General features: G+C 40.0%; 1 protein-coding gene across 1 annotated transcript; it reads left to right on the forward strand.

Annotated features, from left to right (window-relative positions):
- The first annotated feature begins 15,847 nt into the window (after positions 1-15,847).
- Positions 15,848-16,594, forward strand: LOC110881361. Its single transcript, XM_022129643.1, has one exon. The coding sequence runs from the start codon at positions 15,848-15,850 to the stop codon at positions 16,592-16,594; it is 747 nt and encodes a 248-aa protein (XP_021985335.1).
- Positions 16,595-24,410: the final 7,816 nt, after the last annotated feature.

The raw sequence follows: 24,410 nt of genomic DNA on the forward strand, positions 1-24,410 counted from the left end.
CTTACATAGCTTAGAAATAGGCTTTGAGGGGTTTGGTATGCTAAAACAAACTTTTGGATCATTCAGGGGCTAAAAGTGTCAAAAAGTGCACAAGTTTGCACTTTCGCGCATAACCTACGTTCTGAATACATCCGGACATCCAAAAATTTATGTAAGCATTATAATATTATGCCTTAGTGTTTGGCATGAGAAAAATCCATTCGTCGCGTCATTTGGATCATCTTTCGCGCTTATGCGCATTCCGTCGTAATTAAGCGAACATCGCGATCGTACGGCCAAACGAACCGACATCCGGAATATTTTTGAGCATATTTCAAGTCCCCTACACTTTAACTTCATCTTAGAGCCTTGAAATGAGGTTAACGGGGCTTAAACGTGCCAAAAATGGGCCAAAATACGTGTTTCTGAAGTGCAGGGACCAAAATTGAAAATTCTGGTCTGGGAACCTTAGGCGGGGCGCGTAAGGATTTGCCAAATCCTTAGGCGGGCCGCGTGAACATGTCTGACAGAAAGATTTTGCATTTAATGCAGAATCTGGCCTTTCGTTCGATCAAGGGGCGATGCCTTTTCACCCAATGAAGAGCCAAGGGTCAAGTTCACTGAACTTATCCACTGGACACATGTACGCACGAGATCAAGGCACGATATTCGATAAAACAATCCTAACGGTTCCACTTTTCCTATAAATACCCCCCCCCCCTTTTGTGTAAAAATCACAAAATCAGATCTTAAAGCTCTAAGTTGAAACCATTGTTTCATACCTGAGCTATTTGGTCTTGATTAGCACTCGGGGACCCTCCGTAAGTCTTCTTTCGCTCTTTTATTCGCTTTTCGAGTCCGAAAGTCAACGTTTTGTTGACTTTCTGCATTGACCAGCTTATGGTCGATGCGAAGTTCATGGAACTTAATAACGTGAGCGTGATCACGATGGTTATAGTCCGTAGTGACTATACCTACTGATCACCACGTTAACTAGGCTCAGTGACGAGTCGTAGTTTCGGCCAAAATGCGCATTCTTGCGTATTTTGTAACCAAACTACTCGTGGGCATCAAAGCCGTTTGTTTTGATGCCAAACCTGTTTCTAAACTTAGTTAAGCATGTTCTAACATGCTTAGCTCGTCACTTTTAGTTTAGTGCTTATATAGGGTCGTAAGGTAAGCGATTTAAACCATCGCTTATACTTTCGAACCCGACCCATTTGGTCGGTCATTAGGACCCGACCAAACACATTAGGTGACCATAGCTATAACCTTCCGAGGTTATACCGTGTGGTTGCAATGTTAGGCGTTCCGAACGCGTTCTACGCGAACGACGCGTTAGGGTAGCATAAGCTACCTAAACGGGTCGTGATGGACCGTAAGCACTTAGATTAGGTTTCATTTTAGTATGTAGGCTTTGCTAAGCCATATTACACGAGTCTCCATACTCGTTTGGTTTACGAACCCGCGTACTGTCCGATCCTTCCGATTTGGTCCGGTATATTAACATAAGCTACCTATTAGGTGCCGTTGATATTCCGTGATCTTTAGCATTATCCGGTTATTATACAAGGAATCCAAAGCAATCTCAGGTGAGTACATAGTTCCCCTCTTTTACTGTTTTCTGAACTGTTTTGGGGTGAAGCATGTGTACCTATCTGTTATTTTCATGATTTCAAAGTATAATTGATTATACATGTTAGTATTTATCTTTTGACAAACAAAATGACTATCTATGGTTTAAACACTGATTTCTCAAGGACTACAAAAGTAATTGTTGGAATAGTACTTATTTTGTTCACCAGACCGATTGGTAGTATGATATAGCGCTATAGGACTAGACACCCCATTCCTGTTGTCATGGAATGTCTGAAACCAATTTGTTTCTCCATCCAAATAGGGATTTCCTTTGTGGTATCCTTATAGTCTCAAAGGTGTAGTTTGATGCACCAGGTCTGAATGAATTCTTAAATCACACCTTTAAAGTATATTTTGATATACTCCCAAAAAGTATAGTTTGATATACTCTCATGTGTGGTGTTGTACAGAACCAACATATATTTTGTAATCATCCAAAGCATATTTTGATATGTTATTTACAAACCAAGACATAGTTTAATATGTTATTTATCACAACCAAAACATATTCTGATATGTTACTTACAAAACTAAAACATAGTTTAATGTGTTATCTATAAATCCAAGGTATACTTGTAATATACTACTGAAAACTATTATTTTGAACAACTAAAGTATATTTAATATACTATCTATCAAGCGATTTAGTTTTGGTTAGTGTTTAGAAAAAGGAACGAGTGTAATGTGATGAAAACATGGTAGATACGCCGCTGGTACTTCTTATATATAAGTGTTTTCATTGCATTACATACCGTGGCGTTATTTAGTACACTTGGGTTAACAATATTGGAACTGAAATATATTTTAATATATTATTTATTCAACTTTCTTAAAACCAAGGTATATTTTATATATACCATAAACGTTTTATTAAAACATTGTTTTTCAAACAACTTAACTTATACAAACTCATTTTACATGGTTATTCAGTTAACCCTACATTATTCTCTTATTTATACATATCATCTGATCCTATCGTTTTTCAAATGATTTACAAGACAAAGCAAATTTACAAAGTTCATGACTAAACATTTTCTCAAACATAAGTCATGAACTCTGTTTTCACAAAACCTATGTATCTCACAGGCATTTTTATGCTGACGTACCTATTTTTACACATGTTTCAGGTGCTGTTTTGAGATGATTGTTGATGCATGCTACATTTAGGATGGACTCGTGCCTTAGCAACTTTAAAACTTGGAAGATCATAGTTGTACTTATGTGATTGTAATAGAACAACGAGTTCATTTAATCAATAAAACAATATTTAAATTTCCATGTGTTATGAAACAATGATTCTGTTACAACACTCCCCGACGTTTCCGCCACGTTTTGTTGTTACACGTGGTCGGGGTGTGACAGAGTCGATCTACGATCACCCAAATAGTATCATTCCCGCGCTGGGATCTAGGCAGGCCAGTAACAAAATCCATGCAAATTTCTTCCCATTTCCACTGTGGTATCCTGGGTTGCCGAAGTAGGCCTGAGGGTTTCTGGTACTCTGTCTTGACTCTCGCACAAGTCAAACATTTTCCGACGTACGTTGCAATGTGGGCCTTCATGCTAGGCCACTAGTATGTAGTTCTGATGTCGTGATACATTCCATCCGAACCTGGATGTACCGAGTAGCGAGACTTATGAGCTTCATCCATCACAAGTTCTCGTAAACCGCCGTATAGTGGTACCCAAATACGCCCTGTTACATAGTAGGCGCCGTCTTCCTTCAGCTCCATACGTTGCCTTGAGCCGCGTAAGGCTTCAGCCTTGACATTTTCGGGTTTCAATGCTTCTATCTGAGCAGTTCGTATTTGTGCAGGAAGACTGGACTGAATAGTGAGCTGCAATGCTCGTACGCGTCTAGGTGTAGTATCTTTTCGACTGAGAGCGTCAGCCACAACATTGGCTTTGCCTGGATGGTACTTGATGGCGCATTCGTAATCGTTAAGAAGTCCGACCCACCTTCGTTGACGCATGTTCAAATCCTTTTGCTTAAGGATATGCTCGAGACTCCTGTGATTGGTGTAAATTGTGCACTTGGTACCGTACAGGTAGTGTCGCCATATCTTAAGCGCGAAAACAACAACTCCCAGCTCTAGATCGTGCGTCGTGTAATTCCGTTCATGAACCTTGAGTTGCCGCGAAGCGTAGGCAATAACTTTATCACGCTGCATCAATACACAACCAAGCCCCTGTATCGATGCGTCACAGTATACCACAAAATCATCTATGCCCTCTGGCAATGAGAGAATAGGTGCGCTGCATAGCCTATCCTTTAAGTACTGGAAGGCGGTTTCCTGTGTATTACCCCAACGATAGGTAACACCTTTCTGTGTCAGCATTGTAAGTGGCTGTGCGATCTTTGAGAAGTCTTTGATGAATCGTCTGTAGTACCCCGCCAAACCCAAGAATTGGCGTATTTCCGTTGGTGTACGCGGTGCAGGCCAGTTCCTGATCGAATCTACCTTGGATGGATCAACATGAATCCCCTCCCTGTTAACCACATGGCCTAAGAAGTGGACTTCACGAAGCCAGAAGTCGCATTTTGAAAACTTGGCGTACAGTTGTTCCTTTCGAAGTAGTTCCAAGATAAGACGTAAGTGCTGCTCGTGTTCCTCCTGACTCTTGGAGTAGATCAGAATATCGTCGATGAAGACAATAACGAAATTGTCTAGATACGGCTTACACACCCTGTTCATCAAATCCATAAATACAGCAGGCGCGTTCGTTAACCCGAATGGCATAACAAGAAACTCGTAGTGACCGTAGCGAGTTCTGAATGCGGTTTTGGAGACGTCCTCATCCTGGACTCTCAGCTGATGATACCCTTACCTTAGATCAATCTTGGAATAGTAACTCGACCCTTGCAACTGGTCGAATAAATCGTCGATACGAGGAAGAGGATAACAGTTCTTCACTGTGACCTTGTTCAGTTCGCGGTAATCAATGCACATCCTGAAAGTGCCATCCTTTTTTTTCACAAACAGTACTGGAGCTCCCCAAGGCGAAGAGCTTGGACGAATAAAGCCCTTATCCAAGAGCTCTTGTAGTTGCTTTGACAGTTCCTCCAGTTCAGTTGGAGCTAAACGGTACGGTTCGCGATCTATAGGTGCTGCTCCTGGAGCTAGCTCGACTTGAAACTCGACCTGGCGATGAGGCGGTAGACCAGGTAAATCTTCGGGAAACACTTGAGGAAAATCACGTACAACTGGAATATCCTCTATTTTTTTCTCTTTCAAAGCTGCATCAGTAACTAGTGCCAAGATAGCCGTATGACCCTTTCGTAAACATTTCTGAGCCTTCAAGAAAGAAATGATGCCAACCACAGCACCACTCTTGTCGCCTTGAACTTCGAGAGGTTCTTTACCAGAACGAGGAATACGAATGACCTTCTCCTTACATAAGATCTCTGCTTGTTGTTTGGATAACCAATCCATGCCGATGACGATGTCGAAACTACCCAGAACTATAGGAATGAGGTCGACGGAGAAAGCTTGACCAGCGAGGATAAGATTACAATCCTGAACTATATGTGTTGCTTCTAGACTTTTACCATTAGCTAACTCTACGACATGTTTGGTGTTTAGGGGAGTTGGCGCACGTTTTAACATTTGGCTAACTTTAAGAGACACATAACTTGTATCCGCACCCGAATCAAATAATACAGTTACATAAAAGTCGTTAAGAAGAAACTTACCCATGACTACGTTGGGATCATTTCTGGCATCACCCTGCCCCAACACAAATGCACGACCCCTTGCTTCGTTGTCGTTGTTGTTCCCACCGTTATTGTTGTTGTTGCCATTTCCCTGATTGTTGTTATTGTTGTTGTTGTTCTGGTTCCTGTTTAGCTGAGGGCAGTGCCTTTTGAAGTGACCTTCTGCACCACAATGAAAACATCCCCTGTTGCCCTGTTGCTGATTCTGCTGTGCTGGTGGCTGCTGCTGATTCTGATTCGCAGGCCGAGGGCTCCTACAATCCTTGGCCTCATGACCCATCTTGAGGCATCTTTGACAGCGACCCTTGTTACACTGGCCACTGTGATGTCTGTTGCAGTTGTTACACTTTGGGAGGTTCCCCCGATACCCGCCCTGCCTGTGACTGCCTGAAGAGTGCTGACTAGGACTCTGATAACTGTCAGTCTTTCGCTGTTGAACCTGAGACTGAACTGAAGCTGATCCCCATCCCATTTTCTCTTGTTGTCACTGGGAGTAGCAAGTGTAGTAGAAGTAGTAACGGTAGCAGTAGCGCTGATACGTTTAGGCAGCCTATTCTGTTCCACTGCCTGGTCCGTGAGGCGATGAGCGAGGTGTTGAATAGCCTGGATGTTGTCAAGATTAGCCGATGTCACATGGCTCTGGATTTCTGGCGCCAAACCCTTGAGATACAACTCAATGCGCTTGATTGGAGGGTCCACCATAGTTGGGCACAGCACAGCCAACTCGTTTGACCTCTTGGTATAAGCCTCGATCTCTGACCCAGTCATTTTCAGATGGTACAACTCATCTTCCAACTTGTGAATGTCTTCCCGTGTTCAGTATTCCCTTTTGATCAGTTCCTTGAAATCATCCCAAGGGGTGGCGTTAGCAGCTGCCAACCCTAAAATCTGCACTTGCGCGTTCCACCAAGTTAGCGCAATCCCTTCTAAAGTACCAGTGGCATATTTCACCATGCGAGCCTCAGGACATTCACACATTTCAAACACAGACTCTAGCTTTTCGAACCAATGGAGGAGTCCAACCGCTCCCTCCGTGCCACTGAACGTGCTTGGACGACAATCCATGAAGTTCTTGAAAGTACAGACAGGTTATGGGGCATGTTAACCTATTTTGTACAAATAGGACAAAGTTAAACACAAGAGTTAATGTAGGATCTAAAGGATCCTAGTGTGAATCACATCCGCAGGGTATACTACCTGCTTGTGCAGCTGCAAGTGCCGCAGCTACTTGTTCATTGATAAGAGCCGTCAACTGGGCTTGAGTCATGTTCACATGTTCAGACATGATCTTCATAGTAAAAGTAGAATAAGTGAGTTTGATTCGCGAGTAGTGCGATGACAGAAGAGTGTAAGCACATAGGTGTTCTCAAGCAATAACAAATAGTGAGCAATGTAATCTAAGCATACCACGAGCAAAGTTCTATGCAATTCTAGCATGTAGGCAATAAACATAAACCTTATTACCTAGGATGTTGAGTCTTGCACGTGGAGCGAAGCGTCGTTGTGGATCGTTGAGAGCACTGTTCTGGTTATAGTCTGGTTTTAATAAAAACGTTTTCCCCTTATTAAAACCAAGTTCTCTATAACCAATGGCTGTGATACCAATCTGTAACACCCCCAAAATCCACCTGCGGAGTCTCACCGCTTGGGAGCGTGACTGACCAGGATCAAGCCACCAATCATATTGAACATGTAATTAATAAGTAAAAGTAAATGCCATTCAACCACCAATATGAAAGGTGTTCCAAAACATAAGTATGTTATCACTGTTTAGCGGAAGCGTATAAATAAAATCCAGCATAATTAAGTATGAAATGTCATAAGTGTTTAAGGAAACAATCACGATCCAAGCCCACAACGACCAGCTCCTCCCTGTGCAAGCTCCATGTATCTAACGACCTGCAAGGCATGTAACAGAGGATCAACAACTAGTTGAGCGAGTTCACAGAAAGTAAATGCGTAATAGTAAGTTCGTTTGTAACATGTGGCTCTACTAGGCCGTTAGTACGTTCTATTGGTGGGGGCTTCCCATGTTGTATAACCACTAGACTATTCGTAACCATAAGTGTTCTACATATCCCGAGAACAGTAATACGTACAAGTTTACGTAGGTTTTACGTAAGTATCCTTCACAACCGAGGATAGGGGTACGCGGGGGTTTACGTAGGTTTTACGTAAGTGCCTGACACAACCGAGGCAGTAGTGAGTATAAGTTCATGTAGATTTTACGTGAGTGTCCTTCGCAACCTGAGGACAGTGAGTAGCATAAGTATACGTAGGTTTTACGTATGTGTCCTGCACAACCGAGGACGATGGTATGGTAGTCTAGTAAATGTCTAAGTCCTTTACACACGACCTAGGATACATTGCACATGATACGATGTAAGTATTTTACGTTCCATTAGGGTTGACAACTTCTTGGTGTTCAATCAACTGTGTGTGGTAATTGATTACAGATTGACATGCCATGATTTGCACATAACATACATCAATATACACAAAATGTAGTAACATATAGTATCGTGTCATACAGTAACATGCGAGGCGCTCATCATACAGAGTTTTGACTCAGCACCACAAGTAATTCAGACTTCTCATTCATTAACAACAGAATTCGAATCATGTATCATCATTAAAACTCGGGCCATCATGCTTATGTCATAAATTTAGCCAACATACACAACACATCAAAAGTTCGGACCCTACTCCTTAATAAAACTCGGACCCTTAATGATATATGTATAAGAATTCGGACCACACTAATACATGCCAAACTCGGACAAAGGGCCTCACTAAACTCGGACACTACCCCCCCCCCTTCAAGAAGAAAAGGTCGGACCAAGGCCTTAGGCCTAAAACTCGGACCAAGGGTCACAAAAGTCGGACTAAGGGGTGAAAGGGTTAAAACTCGGACCACATGTGTGGGGGGGTTAAAACTCAGACAGGCTTAACCTTAGCCACAAAGTCGGACAAGATGGTTAATATATAAAAACTCGGGCCTCATGATTGTTAAAGAACTCGGACAAAGTATCTTGCTAAAATTCGGACCAATGGCATACTCATAAAACTCGGATATTAGGGTTTCATGCAAACAAATTCGGACAAGTGCTTTAGACACAAAAGTCGGACAAGAAATCTATCTTAAAACTCGGACAACCTTGCATCAATTAAAAGTCGGATCCCCTTGTTATCTATATAAAGGTCGGACAAGCAACAGATCATGAAACTCTGACCATAAACAATCATACATACGAATGTTCCAGTTCCTTGCGATTATATCGGTTACGTTATCACGTTCTAACGATTAAGAAAACCCTAATTCATATCTGTATGGCAGTAATCAACACAACAATCAATATTTCTTCATATCATGCATCAAAATCATCAAGCAATCGATTATACAACTAGTCAATCATCATAATCACAATAATCAGAATCACATTAACAATTACAGAACCATCATATGAAAGCTAGGGTTTACAAGTATTACAAGAATCAAGAATTGATACAATCAAACAATCAATAAGCAATTACCTTGAATTGATTCTAGTTAGAGTATGGAAATCAAGAGTGATGAATAGCTTGAGCCTAGGATGAAGATGATGATGATTGCCAGAGAATCAGAGAATGAAAGTACGTGTTTTGTTTTGTGTAATGATTAGTGAAAGGGGATTAGGGTTAAGAATAGTTTAAGTTTCACTAATCACTCTATGCACCCTCAATTATTATCTATTACATATTACAGGCACAAGATGTATATTTCACAGTTTCATCACCACTTTCAGTTATTTGCCAAATCTTTCAAAATTAACACATAACCATGCGCAATCACACAATACACTTCATTGTATCAAGACGTTACAGTTCCACAACAAATCAATTGTGCAAATAAACAAGTAAACAACAATAAACGTGCAATAAATGCGAAATAGGAATCTTGGAAACTCGAGTTGTCACATTGCTTGAAGACGTATCATCATTTCTGGAATTTCCTGTGAACGTGTAGATGTCGCTGAATGGATTCAAGAATATATCATCCATCTTGAATGTACCTGCAAAATCAGCAAACACTTAGACAAATTTTCGAAATTTTAGAAAGATGTGACAAATGAGCGAAACTATAGTTGTCCGAATAAGCGAAACTATAGTTGTCCGAATAAGCGGACCAGGTTATGTCTGGATGAGCGAAGCTGAAATGTCTGAAAAAGCGAAACCACTTAATGTCCATTCGAGCGAAACTATCAAGTTGTCCGTTCGAGCGGAACTACTCAGTTCGTTCGAGCGGATCTACAAGGTTCGTATGAGCGGAACTTAAATTGTCCGGATGAGTGGTACACAGTTCGGATAAGCGGAACTAAGCAGTTTCGAGCGAACCTCATGAGCGAACCTATGATTTTTGAACCTAACTTTTTACCCAATTTTAACCATTTTTAAGCCGAGTTTTAACCTGAAACTTTCTAGGGTTTGTTAATTGTATGTTCCTTACATTATATTCAAAAATCAGACCATTTCAACCGTAGGAACCAGTTTAATTAGAAAAAGTATGAGAGAAAGTGAGTAGAAATCAGAGAATTCGGTAGAATCAAGCTGTAGTAGTATGAACTCCTCGTCCTGTGCTCTGATACCACTTGTTGGACCGTGTTCCGACCCTAAACAGTCAGTTGAGAACGTTCATCTTCACATACGAAGGCGGAATCATCGTAAATGAAGTTACAACAGCTTTTCCTATTCAATTCCTTTCTTTTTTATTGCTTTCTAATACAATTTTGACAGAGTTCGGTTACACAAGCAATGATCTAGGTCCGCTCCAACGTGCGTACACAAATGAACTGATCAGGTATTTATAGTGTGTTATGGTTCGCTCATATGCACTGCCATATGAGCGGACCTACCAGGCTGACACAAAAACGGACCTACCTGATACCCTAAAAGCGAACCTATATCTAAAACCCTATGAGCGGACCTAATTCTCAACAATGTACACATAAGCGAACCTAACAACATATAACCTAATTTTGACATTCAAGAACCTATGTTGACCTATCTTGACCTAAGACTTAATGTAGACGAAGTCAACAGACATTCCATGCATCAACAAGGGCACCGAGAGTTAATGATCTGTATGTGTTGGACATGAGTGTAGCTACTACAACAACGAGTCAGGCTCATTGTTTTGTGTCCAGAGCAACTGAAAAAGAATCGAGATTGTGGCACCGAAAAATAAGGCATATTCACCTAAGGAAGATGAATCACTTGGTTCATAACGATTTGGTCACAGGAGTTCATGTTAAAGGTTTTCATCTAGAAGGGGAGTGCATAAGCTGTGTCAAAGGCAAACAGAAGAAAAAGTCACACCCTACAAAGCAAGTCAATTCAGTTTCGAGACCTCTGGAAAGGCTTCACATGGATTTGTTTGGTCCTGTGAATGTCAAAAGTATTACAGGAGATTACTACTGTTTGGTCGTAACTGATGATTTCTCCAGATTTTCGTGGGTTTCATTCTTGAAAACGAAAGACGAAACATTTGACAGTTTGATGGCGTTGTTCAAAAGAATTGAGAATTTGTACCAATGGCGTATTCAAAGAATTCGAAGTGATAATGGTACTGAATTCAAGAATAGTAAGATGGAAGAATTTTGTGATGAAAGAGGTATTTTGCATGAGTTTAGTGCTCCGTACACTCCGCAGCAGAATGGAGTCGCAGAACGCAAAAACCAGACACTAATCGAGACGGCTAGAACTATTTTCGCAGATTCAAAGTTACCGATTAATTTTTGGGCTGAAGCTGTTTCCGCCGCATGCTATACTCTCAACAGGGTTCTCACTGTAAAAAAGTTCAACAAAACGTGCTTTGAGCTAACCAATAATCGCAAACCGAATTTGAAGTATCTAGAACCGTTCGGGTCACCCTGTACTGTTATAGAGCCTCATGGAAAGTTTGGTCCGAAGTGCATTGAGGGAATATTTGTTGGTTATGCAAATCCAATATGACGGGTCTTCGTTCCAAGGGAGAAGCGGATTATTGAAGCTGCAAATGTTGAATGTCAAGGCTATACTATGCCGCCGCAGAATCCTGGTGATTCATGGAAATATCATTATGACAAACTTTGGGATTCGTTTGACATGAGAGAAGAATCAGAGGAAGATGAAGATTTCTTCGATGAGCTGGATATTTTGCGTGAGTATCATTCGCAGCAAAGGTTCCCAGTGGAATATTCTAGAAGACCTCGGGAAACTTCAAATGATGATGAAGCAGGTCCTAGTAATGATGGTGAACATGATGATGACGTTGCTCCTGGTAATCAGTCGGCTGTGAATGATGATCAAGAAGCTGATAATATGCAAGTTTTTGACCATGGTGATTCAGATTCTGAGAGGGAGCAGATCCAGTTTTCAAGTCAAACAAACCAAGTTGGTGAACAAGATGCAGATTAGAATGTTACTAATCGGGAGGGAAATGTAGATGTTCCAAGCGAAGTGATGCCGCGAACTCTTTCATACCATCCAGAGGAGTTGATCATAGGAGAATTGTAAGTAGGCGTTCGCACGAGACGTCAAATTGACCAAGGCCTTACATGTTTTTATTCTACAGTAGCCCCTTTACGAACTGAATTTTCATTAAGCTATTTTATTTCGCAAATCAAACCGCGAACTTACAAAGAGGCGCTTACTGAAGACTCTTGGGTCATTGCAATGCAAGAAGAGTTAAGTCAGTTTGAAAAGTTAGGAGTGTGGAAGCTAGTGGATTTTCCGGATGGTCATCGAAAGATAAATATGAAATGGGTATTTAAGTGTAAGAGATACGACAGAGGAGTTGTTGTACGAAACAAGGCTCGACTTGTTGTTCAGGGCTTTAGTCAACAGGAGGGGATCGATTTTACCGAAGTCTATGCTCTTGTGGCACGACTAGAGGCAATCAGAATTTTCCTGGCATTTGCATCTTGGAAGAACTTCAAAGTATATCAGCTAGATGTTAAATCGGCGTTTCTTTATGGGAAGGTCAAAGAGGAGGTTTATGTCGGACAGCCGCCGGGCTTCCCCGATCCGATCCACAAAACAAGGTCTACTTGTTGGATAAAGCGCTGTATGGTTTACACCAGGCCCGGAGAGCTTGGTACGAGACATTGTCTAAACACCTACTAGCCAACAAGTTCATTCGTGGAAAAGTGGATGCCACTCTCTTCACCAAAGTCGTCGACGGTCATCTTCTGATAGTACAGATTTATGTGGATAATATAATTTTTGGGTCAACAAATGAAAGTCTATGCAAAGACTTTGAATCAGTGATGAAGCAGAAATTTGAAATGTCATCAATGGGGTAGATGACATTCTTTTTGGGACTTCAAGTTGAACAACTACCTGAGGGAATTTTCATTCACCAGACGAAGTATGTTCGTAATATTCTAGAGAAATTTGGGATGTCAAGTTCTACTCCAGCTGCTACCCCACTTGCAACAAATCATGGGATTCACCCAGATCTCACCGGAGACAGGGTTGATGAGACACTTTACCGATCCATGATAGGTTCATTGATGTATTTAACAGCTTCACGTCCTGATATCATGTACCCAACGTGCCTCGCAGCAAGATATCAATCTAACCCGAGAGCTTCGCATATGATCATTGTGAAGAGGATATTGCGCTACCTGAAAAGAACTCCTTCATTGGGGTTGTGGTATCCTAGGAAAGGCGATTTTACGCTCGAAGGGTATTCCGATTCTGATTTCGGATGCTGCAAAGTCAATACTAAATCAACAACTGCAGGATGCCAGTTCTTTGGTCCTAGGTTGGTTACCTGGCAGTGTAAGAAACAAACGTCTGTGGCGTTGTCTACATGTGAAGCGGAGTATGTATCTGCTAGCAGTTGCAGCTCTCAAATCCTGTGGATACAGCAACAGATGCGCGACTACGGTTTTGCAGTTTCTTAACACACCTCTTTTTGTTGATAATGAGGCCGTGATAAATATAACAAAGAATCCAGTACATCACGCTAAAACTAAACACATAGAAATTCGACATCACTTCATTCGCGATTGTTTCGAGAAGAAGTTGATTCGAATAGACAAAATCCACACTAACGAACAAGAAGCAGATTTGCATACCAAAGCTTTTGATAAAAATCGGTTTCAATATTTGTTAAAACTGAATGGTATGAAATTGCTTTCGGTGTTGGATGGAATTGTGGGCGTTGATGAGGGTACTGTTGCGGGTGAAGACGAAAAACAATCTGCAATGGTTTGTCGATTTTTTACATGTTTTTGTATTTAGGGGGAGTAGATAGTTGTACATAGTTATGTTTTCAGAAAAATACAAAAACATGATAAAATTTTAAAATCCAAAAACAATATAAAATCTGAAAAAGAGCTTGTGTATATAGGGAAAATGATAGTACAACGGTTTGACAGTTATCGTACACTAAAGATTTGTAACGTATAAAGAGTTAAACAGTTTTACTGATGATGTGTTGATAGATTTTCGCACATTCAGTAGATTTATTTGGGATATAAACCTAAAATTTCAAACTTGCGAAATTTATGGGGAACACTACTTGGTTATATAGGTAACCCCTGAAATCTCGTTTGATAGGTCTCTTATTCTGATATACTAGGTTTTTATACTCAATAATGTCTGGGGTATTATTCCAGGACTTCTGCTGAATGGAAGTTCTGACCTAGTCCTTGGATAATACTTTGAGTCAAATGCTTGAAAGATAGCATTAGCCCTCAGCTGATTAGACAATAAAATTGATATTCATCTGTTGTAGCTAAAAGATCCTCTAAAGGGGACATACCTAAAAGTCGAAACTGATATCTCTCTGCGCATACGGAAGTATCGACCTGAGATCCCTTAGTCCTCGCATACCTAATTTATGTACAGATATCATTGTAGTATAATTACCTGTATGTCTTAATATTGAGATTCTGGATACGGGAGTATATTCAAGAGGTGGAACACATAAATAAGCTAAGTTTATAAGACATCTAAATCGTATCCTGAATAGATTGAAAAGTGTATGAGAATTTAGAAACTATCTACGTGAATTGTTTAAGTCTGAGTATGAACTGAAGCTTAACGGTATTGATAACTTGTCTGATAACTGATATGATTCCCTGACACGCTCAACCAAAAATAAGTTTGTAAATAGTTTACTTTCTGCGATTTAAGTATTCTGTATTTCATTTCTTAGTTTAGATCATATTAAAAATCCTTTCATTTCTGCTTTATTTTAGACAAACCAGAGTGGAAAGTTGATTGTCTGATTCTTGAAAGTTGAAGCGGATGCAGGAGATTCTGGACTGAAGAATGAGGAGAGCTTATATTATTGAAGTTTGAGTTTATGAAAGGGTCAAAAACAAGTTCATTAACTTGATACTTGTTATTTTCAGAAAATGTTTGAAAATTGTTGTTTCAAAATCAGTTTGATTCGTCAAATGATCAATCAAGGTCATTAAATTGAACTTGGTAGATTAATCGAGTGATCAGGATCATTAACTTGGACCTGAATACTTGAATGGATTTCTATAAGCTGATTGAATTTGTGTTTTATTTCTGGAAAGATAGTTTGTAATGTTATTGTTTGAGACACAGGTTTTGGACTTCATCATTCCCAGAGAGGCAAATTGTCAAAGCTTGAACCAGATCAAGACCTCAGATCCCAGCATACTGAGAGGGGGAGTCTATGAAAGGGGGAGTCTGGATCAACAGTCAAATGGAATTTGAAGATAGAGTTAGGTTGTGATCATAAACCTGTGAAGATAGAGTGCTTATGATGAGAAGACAGAGAGTTGGAGAAAAGACCAAGACTGAAGACTCGGGAGCTGAAGACTTCGTCAACATCCAAGGGGGAGTCTGTTGATGTATGGAATGCATGTTGACTACGTCTGCATTACGTCTTAGGTCAAGATAGGTCAACATAGGAGCTTAAAAGTCAAATTTAGGTTATTATATAATAGTTTCGCTTTTATGATCATTTGTATAGAAAGTTCCGCTTATGTGTCAAGAGGTTTCGCTTATAGGTTATTAAAGTAGTTTCGCTCATTTGCCAGTCCACAAGAGCGAAACCTCAGGTGCTATATATAGTCACCATAAGCGAAACCAAGTGATTGATTCGTGTATGTTGGAGCGAAACTGTTGAAAGCTTTTGGTGTTGAAACTCTGTCAAATTGTAATCATAAAGCTTTAATAAAGAAGGAATTGAAAGGAATAGCTGTTGTAACTTCATTTACGTTGATTCCGCCTTCGTACGTGAAGATGAACGTTCTCAACTGACTTTTTAGGGTCGGAACATAGTCCAACAATGTTGATTGATCACGCTTATCCTGAGATTGACAGAAACATAAAGAATGACTTGTTGATACAATCACACATGAGCAATGATACACTTAAACAGCTTGTGAGATACCACCCGAAACATCCAGAACCGAAAGTTGGTTCTGAATTCTTTGGTTTATAAAAGATGCAAATTACGTTGATCCAGATCCAGTTGATCATCAGAACTGGAGAAACGAAGCTTAAATGAAAGAGGCATCATATGTTGAAGAGCTGAAAATTCTTGAAGATTTCAAAAACACCAAGAATGAATTGTATGTTAAAGAAACAGGGAGAAGACGCAGAAAGGCCACTCCTGTTGTTCAAAAGGTTGAGGAATCTTCTTCACAACCAAAGAAGAAGCAAAAGAAAGCTGCGAAAACGTCTTTGATTGATGAGCCTGAAGAAGATGAACAAGTGGTAGCTGCGGAAGAAGATCCGTTTAATGTTGAAGAAAATTTGTTATTCGATGCTGAAGTCTTAGAGACAGGGCCAACTGTGGAAGTTGAAGCTGAGCATGTTGTGAATGTTGAAGCTCAGAAAGGGAAAGATAAAGTTATTGATGACATTGAGGGAGATGATGTGGATAAAGATACTACAAGCTCCTCGAGTTCTTCAAAAGAGGAAGTTGATGAAACTGAACGATTACGAAGAATTCAGGAAGCTACAAAACAAGAAAAATTGTTGAAAAAGAGAAAGAGACAGGAAAAGGACGATGATGATGTTTATGTTCCTTCTCCAGAACATGTCTCCGATTCACAATCTCCTCCAGGTGGTAAAAAGAAAGCTAGAGCTCGAAAGAAAGTCGTATCTCCGAAGATTCGTAAAGTTACACCGAAGATTAAAATGCCGAAGATTGTGTTAAAGAAGAAACCAACAAAAGAAACCAAGAAACTACCAACACCACCACATGAACCAACACCACCACAATCACCAATCCAATCACCACCCTGACAACCTACACCGCCATAAAAACCTTCACCACCTAAACAACCAAAAACACCAAGACAACCATCACCTATACATCATTCTCTACTACATACACCTCCACCACAACAACCCCTTCTTACATCGCAAGAAATCTTTCAAACACCTCCATCCACTCAAATGCAACTTGGTTCTTCTGGTAAAGGTCTTTACACTCCTCATGATAGTTTTGAAGATATCGGAGATTTCGGTTTTGCTAATGATGAGCAAGTGAAGAAATTGGAGAAAAAGATGGATGAAGTGTTAGTTGAAAACAAGAAGTTAGCCGCTGAAAATAAGAAAGTCTATGATCATGAGGAAATTCTTGAAGTGCGTGTTAAGAGGCTAGAGATGGATAACAAAGAATTGTTGAACAAGATTGATTTTGATCAATCTGAAATTGACATCTTGAAGGTGAGAGTTGCTGAGCTTGAAGAAGAAAAAGCTAGTCGAGATGAACAAAATGAATACTTCAAGTTGAAGAACAAAGAGTTGGAAGCTGCCAAAGCTATGAAAGAGCATGAGATCTACATGTTGAACAAAGTAGTTGAAAGCATGCTCGGAACGTCTGTAGAGCAAAAGTTTAAAGAGTTGCAAGTTGAGGAACTCAGAGCACAACATCAAGCTGAAATTGATAAACAGATGAAAGATAAAGGCAAAAGTGTTGAAGGCAGTAGTGAAGTTGTTGAAAGAGCAATTATTCCTGCACAATTTTTTGAAAAGCCTACCCCATTATCATCTGTTCCGAGTATTTTTACTGAAGACATTTCGTTGGAAGATCTTATGATTGGTGATGAAGATGAAGACGAGGATGATGATGATGAGGAAGAAGAGGAGGATGATGAAGAAGATGATGAAGATGAGAAAGTGTTTTCTGCGAGCAGTCATGGTTCTGGTAAAGACGATGATGACGACGATGCTCAGGGTGGTACAGGTGTGAAAGGATCTGAAGCTTCTACTGAAAAGAATGTTGATAATTTGATGAACAATTCAGAGAATGAAGAATCAGTGGGAGCAGATGGAAAGGGAGAGTCGAGTGATGCACAAAATGTTGATCATATTGAAAAGAATATCCTGAGATTGGAAAATTACAGAGAAGAAGGCGAACATTTGCATACATATACGCTAGTGAATCCTGACTTTAAAGCCGACTTTGTAGAAGAATCAGAGAAATGATGCGTACGGTGAATCCTGACTTTAAAGCCGACTTTGTAGAAGAATTGAATGCCTTCGATATCAATCAGCAGCGTGATTACGAGTATAAGTATGTTGAAGATGCTGATAAGTATGACAGAGTTGAATTCGAAGATTGGACAGATGATGAAAGTGTTAATGAAGATACTTCACAGTTGCCTACACTGATGGAGTTCTTTACAGAAGAGAATTGTGATGAGTTGCGAAGAAAGGTGGCTGAAGTTTTGATAGATAAGAATTTTGATGGCACTCCTAAAGATTTGGCAAAGGAAGAACGAAAGAAATGGTTCAAAGTTAGGCACGAGAGGAAGTTTAAAAGGCCTTTGAAGTTCTATCAACGTGATCGAAGCGTGTCTCTCGGTGATATCATCAGCTGGGGTTTCTTACCACAGGTGAATGCTTATGCAATTAGAAGAGAATGTGGGGTACAGTATTTTGAGTACTTATATAATGTGATGTCATTACCCTGGTGGGATGTGGAAGAACTATCTAAAGTCAGAACCTTAGATTATCCTGTTCGTCAGAATGACTTTGCTATGTGGGGGTATATCAAGTATGAATCGTTAAGAGAATTTCGTCACTGGAAGCCGCATTACCCTAAAAGAGTGCAAAGAGTAGATCCGGAAATTGGTGTTACAGAGACTATTTTGAATATGAAAAAGCCAAGAACGATGAAAACAATACCAATACCTAAAATGGAGCAAGATTTTTATAAAGGCTTTTTGGGTTGGGTGTATAGTTGTATTTCAACTGAAGGAGTGATTACTTATCGAGCTGGAGGAGAAATAAGATAAATACACGTGTATGATCCTATGTGGCTCGTGAATTGCTCTGCAAAGGATATCGAATGTTTATTCATCAATAAGATTCATTATCAGGCAGAAGATAAAGAACAGGCCATGCAGTTTCAGCGAGTTGCAACCCTTTGTTTTCAGAAAAGTATCAACTCTGAAACTAAATGGAAGTCTTCATGGTGGTCACTCGATGAGAAGATGAAAAGAAAAGCTGCTCGTGAACGTCGAAAGCTTGAAGAAAAGAGAGGAATGTTTATGAATATTCAAGCTGAAGAGGAAAAGGCGAGGAAGAAAGAGAACGACATGATAAGGAATGCGCTTAGGAGGAAGCCTAAGCAGCATGAAGAAAAGTTTAGAGCGATCTGAATACCCGAAGACAAGACTGAAGACTGCGGCTGTATCCAAGGGGGAGTTTGTTGGTGCACGAATGTCTAAAGCCTGCGTCTTAGTCTTAGTTGTTCATGTATAGGGTCTAGATGTGTTAATTATGCATTGTATAGGGGGTTAATGTGTAAATTTGGGTTTGTGATGTTTAGATTTCGCTTATGTGTCATGGTGCCATATGAGCGAAATCCCAAGATGATGATTTCGCTCATAGTGACATGGTCACATAAGCGAAACCCTGTCCCCTATATATAGTTCAGTTGTTTTCTCATTTTGTACGTTCATGTCTCCCGTGTAGCCGAACTACTGCTCGTGTATTTTGTGAAAGATTAATGAGAAAACTGTTTTAAAGTAATCTACATCTGTTTCTACTCCATTTCTGCTTTGATTCATGCCGATTTTGTATTTCCGCTGCATTTTCGGTAGTATCTAGCTCTGATTGACTCACACGACTGTCAATAATGGTCCTACAAGGGGGAGATTGTTAGTGCACTATGTGTGTGGCCATAGATAGAAATCTAACTGTACATGTAAAGTCTAGTGTCTTGAGTCTGTAAAATACCGGACAGAGTTTTCGCTAGGTGTCGTTAGGTAATGTTAGGTCAGTATACGGTATGACACGATACGAAGGAAGCGGATCTGAACAAGAATGATGTCATCATTCTTAATGATGACATCATTCATATGACATCATAAGAAAAAGAAATGGCAAGCAAGGTTTGATTTCGTACGTAATGCATGCTCACACGGTTTTGATTTCGCTCGAAATGCATGAGTTTGATTTCGCTTGAACTTGGAGAGTGTCCTTTAAGCGAAATCAGTCAAGTTATAAATATCATCCTAATTCATTTTGGAGCAGAATTAGAAGAAGAGAAAGGGCAATCAGTGAACAACTTCACAACCGTTCATAACCGTCATGTTCAAGTTCATCATCTACATCAAGAACACTCCGATTTCGTCACGTTGATTAGATTACTAGTGTCTAGTATAGAGATCGAGTCGAAACTCTGCTTGGTTGTCGTTGTTACGTAATAAACGTTGTTTAATTACGTCTTCGCGCACGATTACGGTTCGATTTAACGGATTCCGCACGTTAAATCGAATCCACCGCAGATCTAGTGATCGTTTAGTAGTGCCCCCAAGAGACAGCCTTGCCAAACGACCGACGTGGCTCCATACCCTGAAAAATTGTATGGAGCGTTGTCTTTTTGTTTTTTTGTTTTTTTTGTGATCCGATCCTGTACTCACATGAAGGGTAAAGCAAAAATGGTTGTTGAGAAAAAGAGTGTGAAAAATGACAACACCAAAGTGAAAAATGACAAATTTTACAAACGGGTTGCATTATCTCAACAAGTTTGGAAACCGAAAACTAAAAAAAAAGATTTCATCTTCTAAGGATTCAATTCAAATTGATTATGATGCAAATTTTCCACCACTGAAGGCTGAAAACTTTAAAATTCAAATTGCGAGAGTTAAAAATGTCAAGGTTACACCCAAGGCTGATGAGGCCTAGGTGGACACAATGTTTGACTAAACAGTTTGAATTGTCGGAGCTTCCTTGATCGCGAAGCATGAATCGGCATCTTTATTAAAGTTTAAGTCAAAGTTTGTTATGTGCAGGATCTTCCAAAACTTGTATCCAGGTGGATCATGGATACTGGAGCTTCAAGACATATGACAGGGAAGACCGCATTGTTGTATGATATGAAGAATATAAATGGAGGTTATGTTGGTTTTGCGGGTAATCAAGGAGGAAGGATTATTGGTGAAGGAACGTTATCCAACGGGATTGTGACGTTTGAAAGAGTTAACTACATTGCTGAGCTGGAGAACAATCTGCTGAGTATTTCCCAGATCTGTGACAGGATGTATACTACTCACTTCACTGATAAAGAATGTTTAATCTTGAAACCATGATTTGTAATCCCTGAGGAATGGATTATCATGAGGGCACCGAGAGTTAATGATCTATACGTGTTGGATATGAGCATAGATACTGAGAAAGAATCGAGATTGTGGCACCGGAAGATGGGACATATACATCTTAGAAAAATGAATCACTTGGTTCACAATGATTTAGTTCTTGGAGTTCATGTCAAAGGTTTTCATCTGGAAGGGGAGTGCATTAGCTGTGTTAAAGGCAAGCAGAAGAAAAAGTCACACCATACAAAGCAAGTCAATTCAGTCTCAAGACCCCTGGAGAGACTTCACATGGATTTGTTTGGTCCGGTGAATGTCAAGAGTATTACGGGAGAAAAATATTGTCTTGTGGTTACTGATGATTATTCCAGATTTTCGTGGGTTTCTTTCTTGAAGACGAAAGACGAAACGTTTGACAGTTTGATGGCGTTGTTCAAGAAGATTGAGAATTTGTATCAAAGGCGTATAAAAAGAATTCGAAGTGATAATGGTATTGAATTCAAGAACAACAAGATGGAAGATTTTTGTGATGAAAGAGGTATTTTGCATGAGTTTAGTATTCCGTACTCTCCGCAGCAGAATGGAGTCGCAGAACGTAAAAACCGGACGCTAATCGAGACGGCCAGAACTATGCTCGCAGATTCAAAGTTACCGATTAATTTTTGGGCTGAAGCTATTTCCGCCGCATGCTATACACTCAACAGGGTTCTCACTGTCAAAAAGTTCAACAAAACATGCTTTGAGTTGATCAATAACCGCAAACCTAATTTGAAGTATCTTGAACCGTTCGGGTCACCCTGTACTGTTCTAGAGCCCTATGGAAAGTTTGGTCCGAAGAGCATTGAGGATATATTTGTTGGATATTCAAGTCCTACGTGACGTGTCTTCGTTCCAAGTGAAAAGCGGATTATTGAAGCTGCAAATGTTGAATGTCATTATGACAAGTTGTGGGATTCATTTGACATGAAAGAAGAGGAAGAAGACTTCTTTGATGAGTTGGATATTTTGCGTGAGTACGAGTCACAGCAAAGGTTCCCAGCTGAGTATTCTAGGCGACCACGGGAAACTGCAAATGACAATGAAGCAGGTCCGAGTAATGCTGGTGAACATGATGATGTCCAACAGAATGAAGTTGATCAAGATAATCAGTCGGATCAGAATGATAATCAAGAAGCTGAAAACATACTGATCTTTGATCATGGAGATTTAGATTCTGAGGGGGAGCAGATTCAAGATTTAAGTTAAACAAACCAAGTTAGTGAACAAGATGCAGATCAGAATGTTACTAATCTGGAGGGCAATGTAGATGTTCCAAGCGAAGTAATGCCGCAAACTTTTTCATACCATCCAGAGGAATTGATCATTGGAGAATTGCAAACAGGCGTTCGCACGAGACGTCAAATTGACCAGGGCTTTACATGTTTTTATTCTACAGTAGCACCTTTACTAACTGAATTTTCATTAAGTTGTTTCATTTCGCAGATCGAACCGCGTACTTACAAAGAGGCGCTTACTGAAGACTCTTGGGTCATTGGAATGCAAGAGGAGTTAAGTCAGTTTGAAAAGTTGGGAGTGTGGAAGTTAGTACATTTGCCGGATGGTGATAGAAAAATCAATACAAAATGGGTATTTAAGTGTAAGAGAGACGACAGCGGAGTTGTCGTACGAAACAAGGCTCGACTCGTTGTTCAGGGCTTTAGTCAACAGAAGGGGATTGATTTTACTGAAGTCTATGCTCCTGTGGCACGACTAGAGGCAATCAGAATTTTACTTGCATTTGCATCTTGGAAGAACTTCAAAGTATATCAGTAGATGTAAAATCGGCGTTTCTTTATGGGAAGGTCAAAGAGGAGGTTTATGTCGGACAGTCACCGGGCTTCACCGATCCAATCCACAAAAACCAGGTCTACTTATTGGACAAAGCGCTGTATGGTTTACACCAGGCTCCGAGAGCTTGGTATGAGACTTTGTCACAACACCTACTAGCCAACAAGTTCATTCGTGGAAAAGTGGATGCCACTCTCTTCACTAAAGAGGTCGACGGTCATCTTCTGCTAGTTCAGATTTATGTGGATGATATAATCTTTGGGTCGACAAATGAGAATCTATGCAAAGATGTTGAATCAGTGATGAAGCAAAAGTTCGAAATGTCATCAATGGGGGTAATGAAATTCTTTTTGGGTCTTCAAGTTGAACAACTACCTGAGGGAATTTTCATTCACCAGACGAAGTACGTTCATGATATTCTAGAGAAATTTGGGATGTCAAGTTCTACTCCAGCTGCTACCCCACTTGCAACACATCATGGGATTCACCCAGATTTCACCGGAGACAGGGCTGATGAAACGTTCTACCGATCCATGATAGGTTCTTTAATGTACCTAACTGCTTCACGTCCTGATATCATGTACCCAACGTGCCTCGCAGCAAGATATCAATCTAACCCGAGAGCTTCGCATATGATTATTGTGAAGAGGATATTACGCTACCTGAAAGGAACTCCGTCATTGGAGTTGTGGTATCCTAGGAAAGGCGACTTTACGCTCAAAGGGTATTCCGATTCGGATTGCGGAAGCTGCAAAGTCAATACCAAATCAACAACTGCAGGATGCCAGTTCTTTGGACCTAGACTGGTTACCTGGCAGTGTAAGAAACAAACGTCTGTGGCGTTATCTACATGTGAAGCGGAGTACGTATCTGCTAGCAGTTGCTGCTCTCAGATCCTGTGGATACAACAACAGATGCGCGACTACGGTTTGCAGTTTCTTAACACACCTCTTTTTGTTAATAATGAGGCCGCTATAAATATAACAAAGAATCCAGTACATCATGCTAAAACTAAACACATAGAAATTCGTCATCACTTTATTCGCGATTGTTTCGAGAAAAAGTTGATACGAATAGAGAAAATCCACACCGACGAACAGAAAGCTGATTTACATACCAAAGCTTTTGATAAAAATCGGTTTAAATATTTGTTAAAATTGAATGGTATGAAGCTTCTTTCGGTGTCGGATGGAATTGTGGGTGTTGATGAGAGTACTGTTGCGGATGAAGACGAGAAACAATCTGCAATGGTTTGTCGATTTTTTACCTGTTTTGGTATTTAGGGGGAGTAGATGTAAATAGTTTTTTTTATAAAATACAAAAAACAGTTAAAAAAATGCAAAAATACAAAAACATGATAAAATTTCAAAATCCAAAAACAATAGAAAGCTGAAAAAGAGCTTGTGTAAAAAGGGAAAATGATAGTAAATCGGGTAGACAATTACAGTATGCTAAAGAATTGTAAAAGATTAAATGTGTTAAATAGTCTCACTAATGATGTGTCGATAGGTTTTCACACATTTAGTAGATTTATTCGGGATATAAACCTAAAATTTCAAACTTGCGAAATTCGTGAGGAACACTACTTGGATATATATAGGTAACCCCTGAAATCTCGTTTGAAAGGTCCCATATTCTGAGATACTATGTCTTTATACTCAGTAATATCTGGGGTATTATTCCGG

Source organism: Helianthus annuus, chromosome 10 (assembly GCF_002127325.2).
Source record: "Helianthus annuus cultivar XRQ/B chromosome 10, HanXRQr2.0-SUNRISE, whole genome shotgun sequence".
Lineage (NCBI taxonomy): Eukaryota > Viridiplantae > Streptophyta > Magnoliopsida > Asterales > Asteraceae > Helianthus > Helianthus annuus.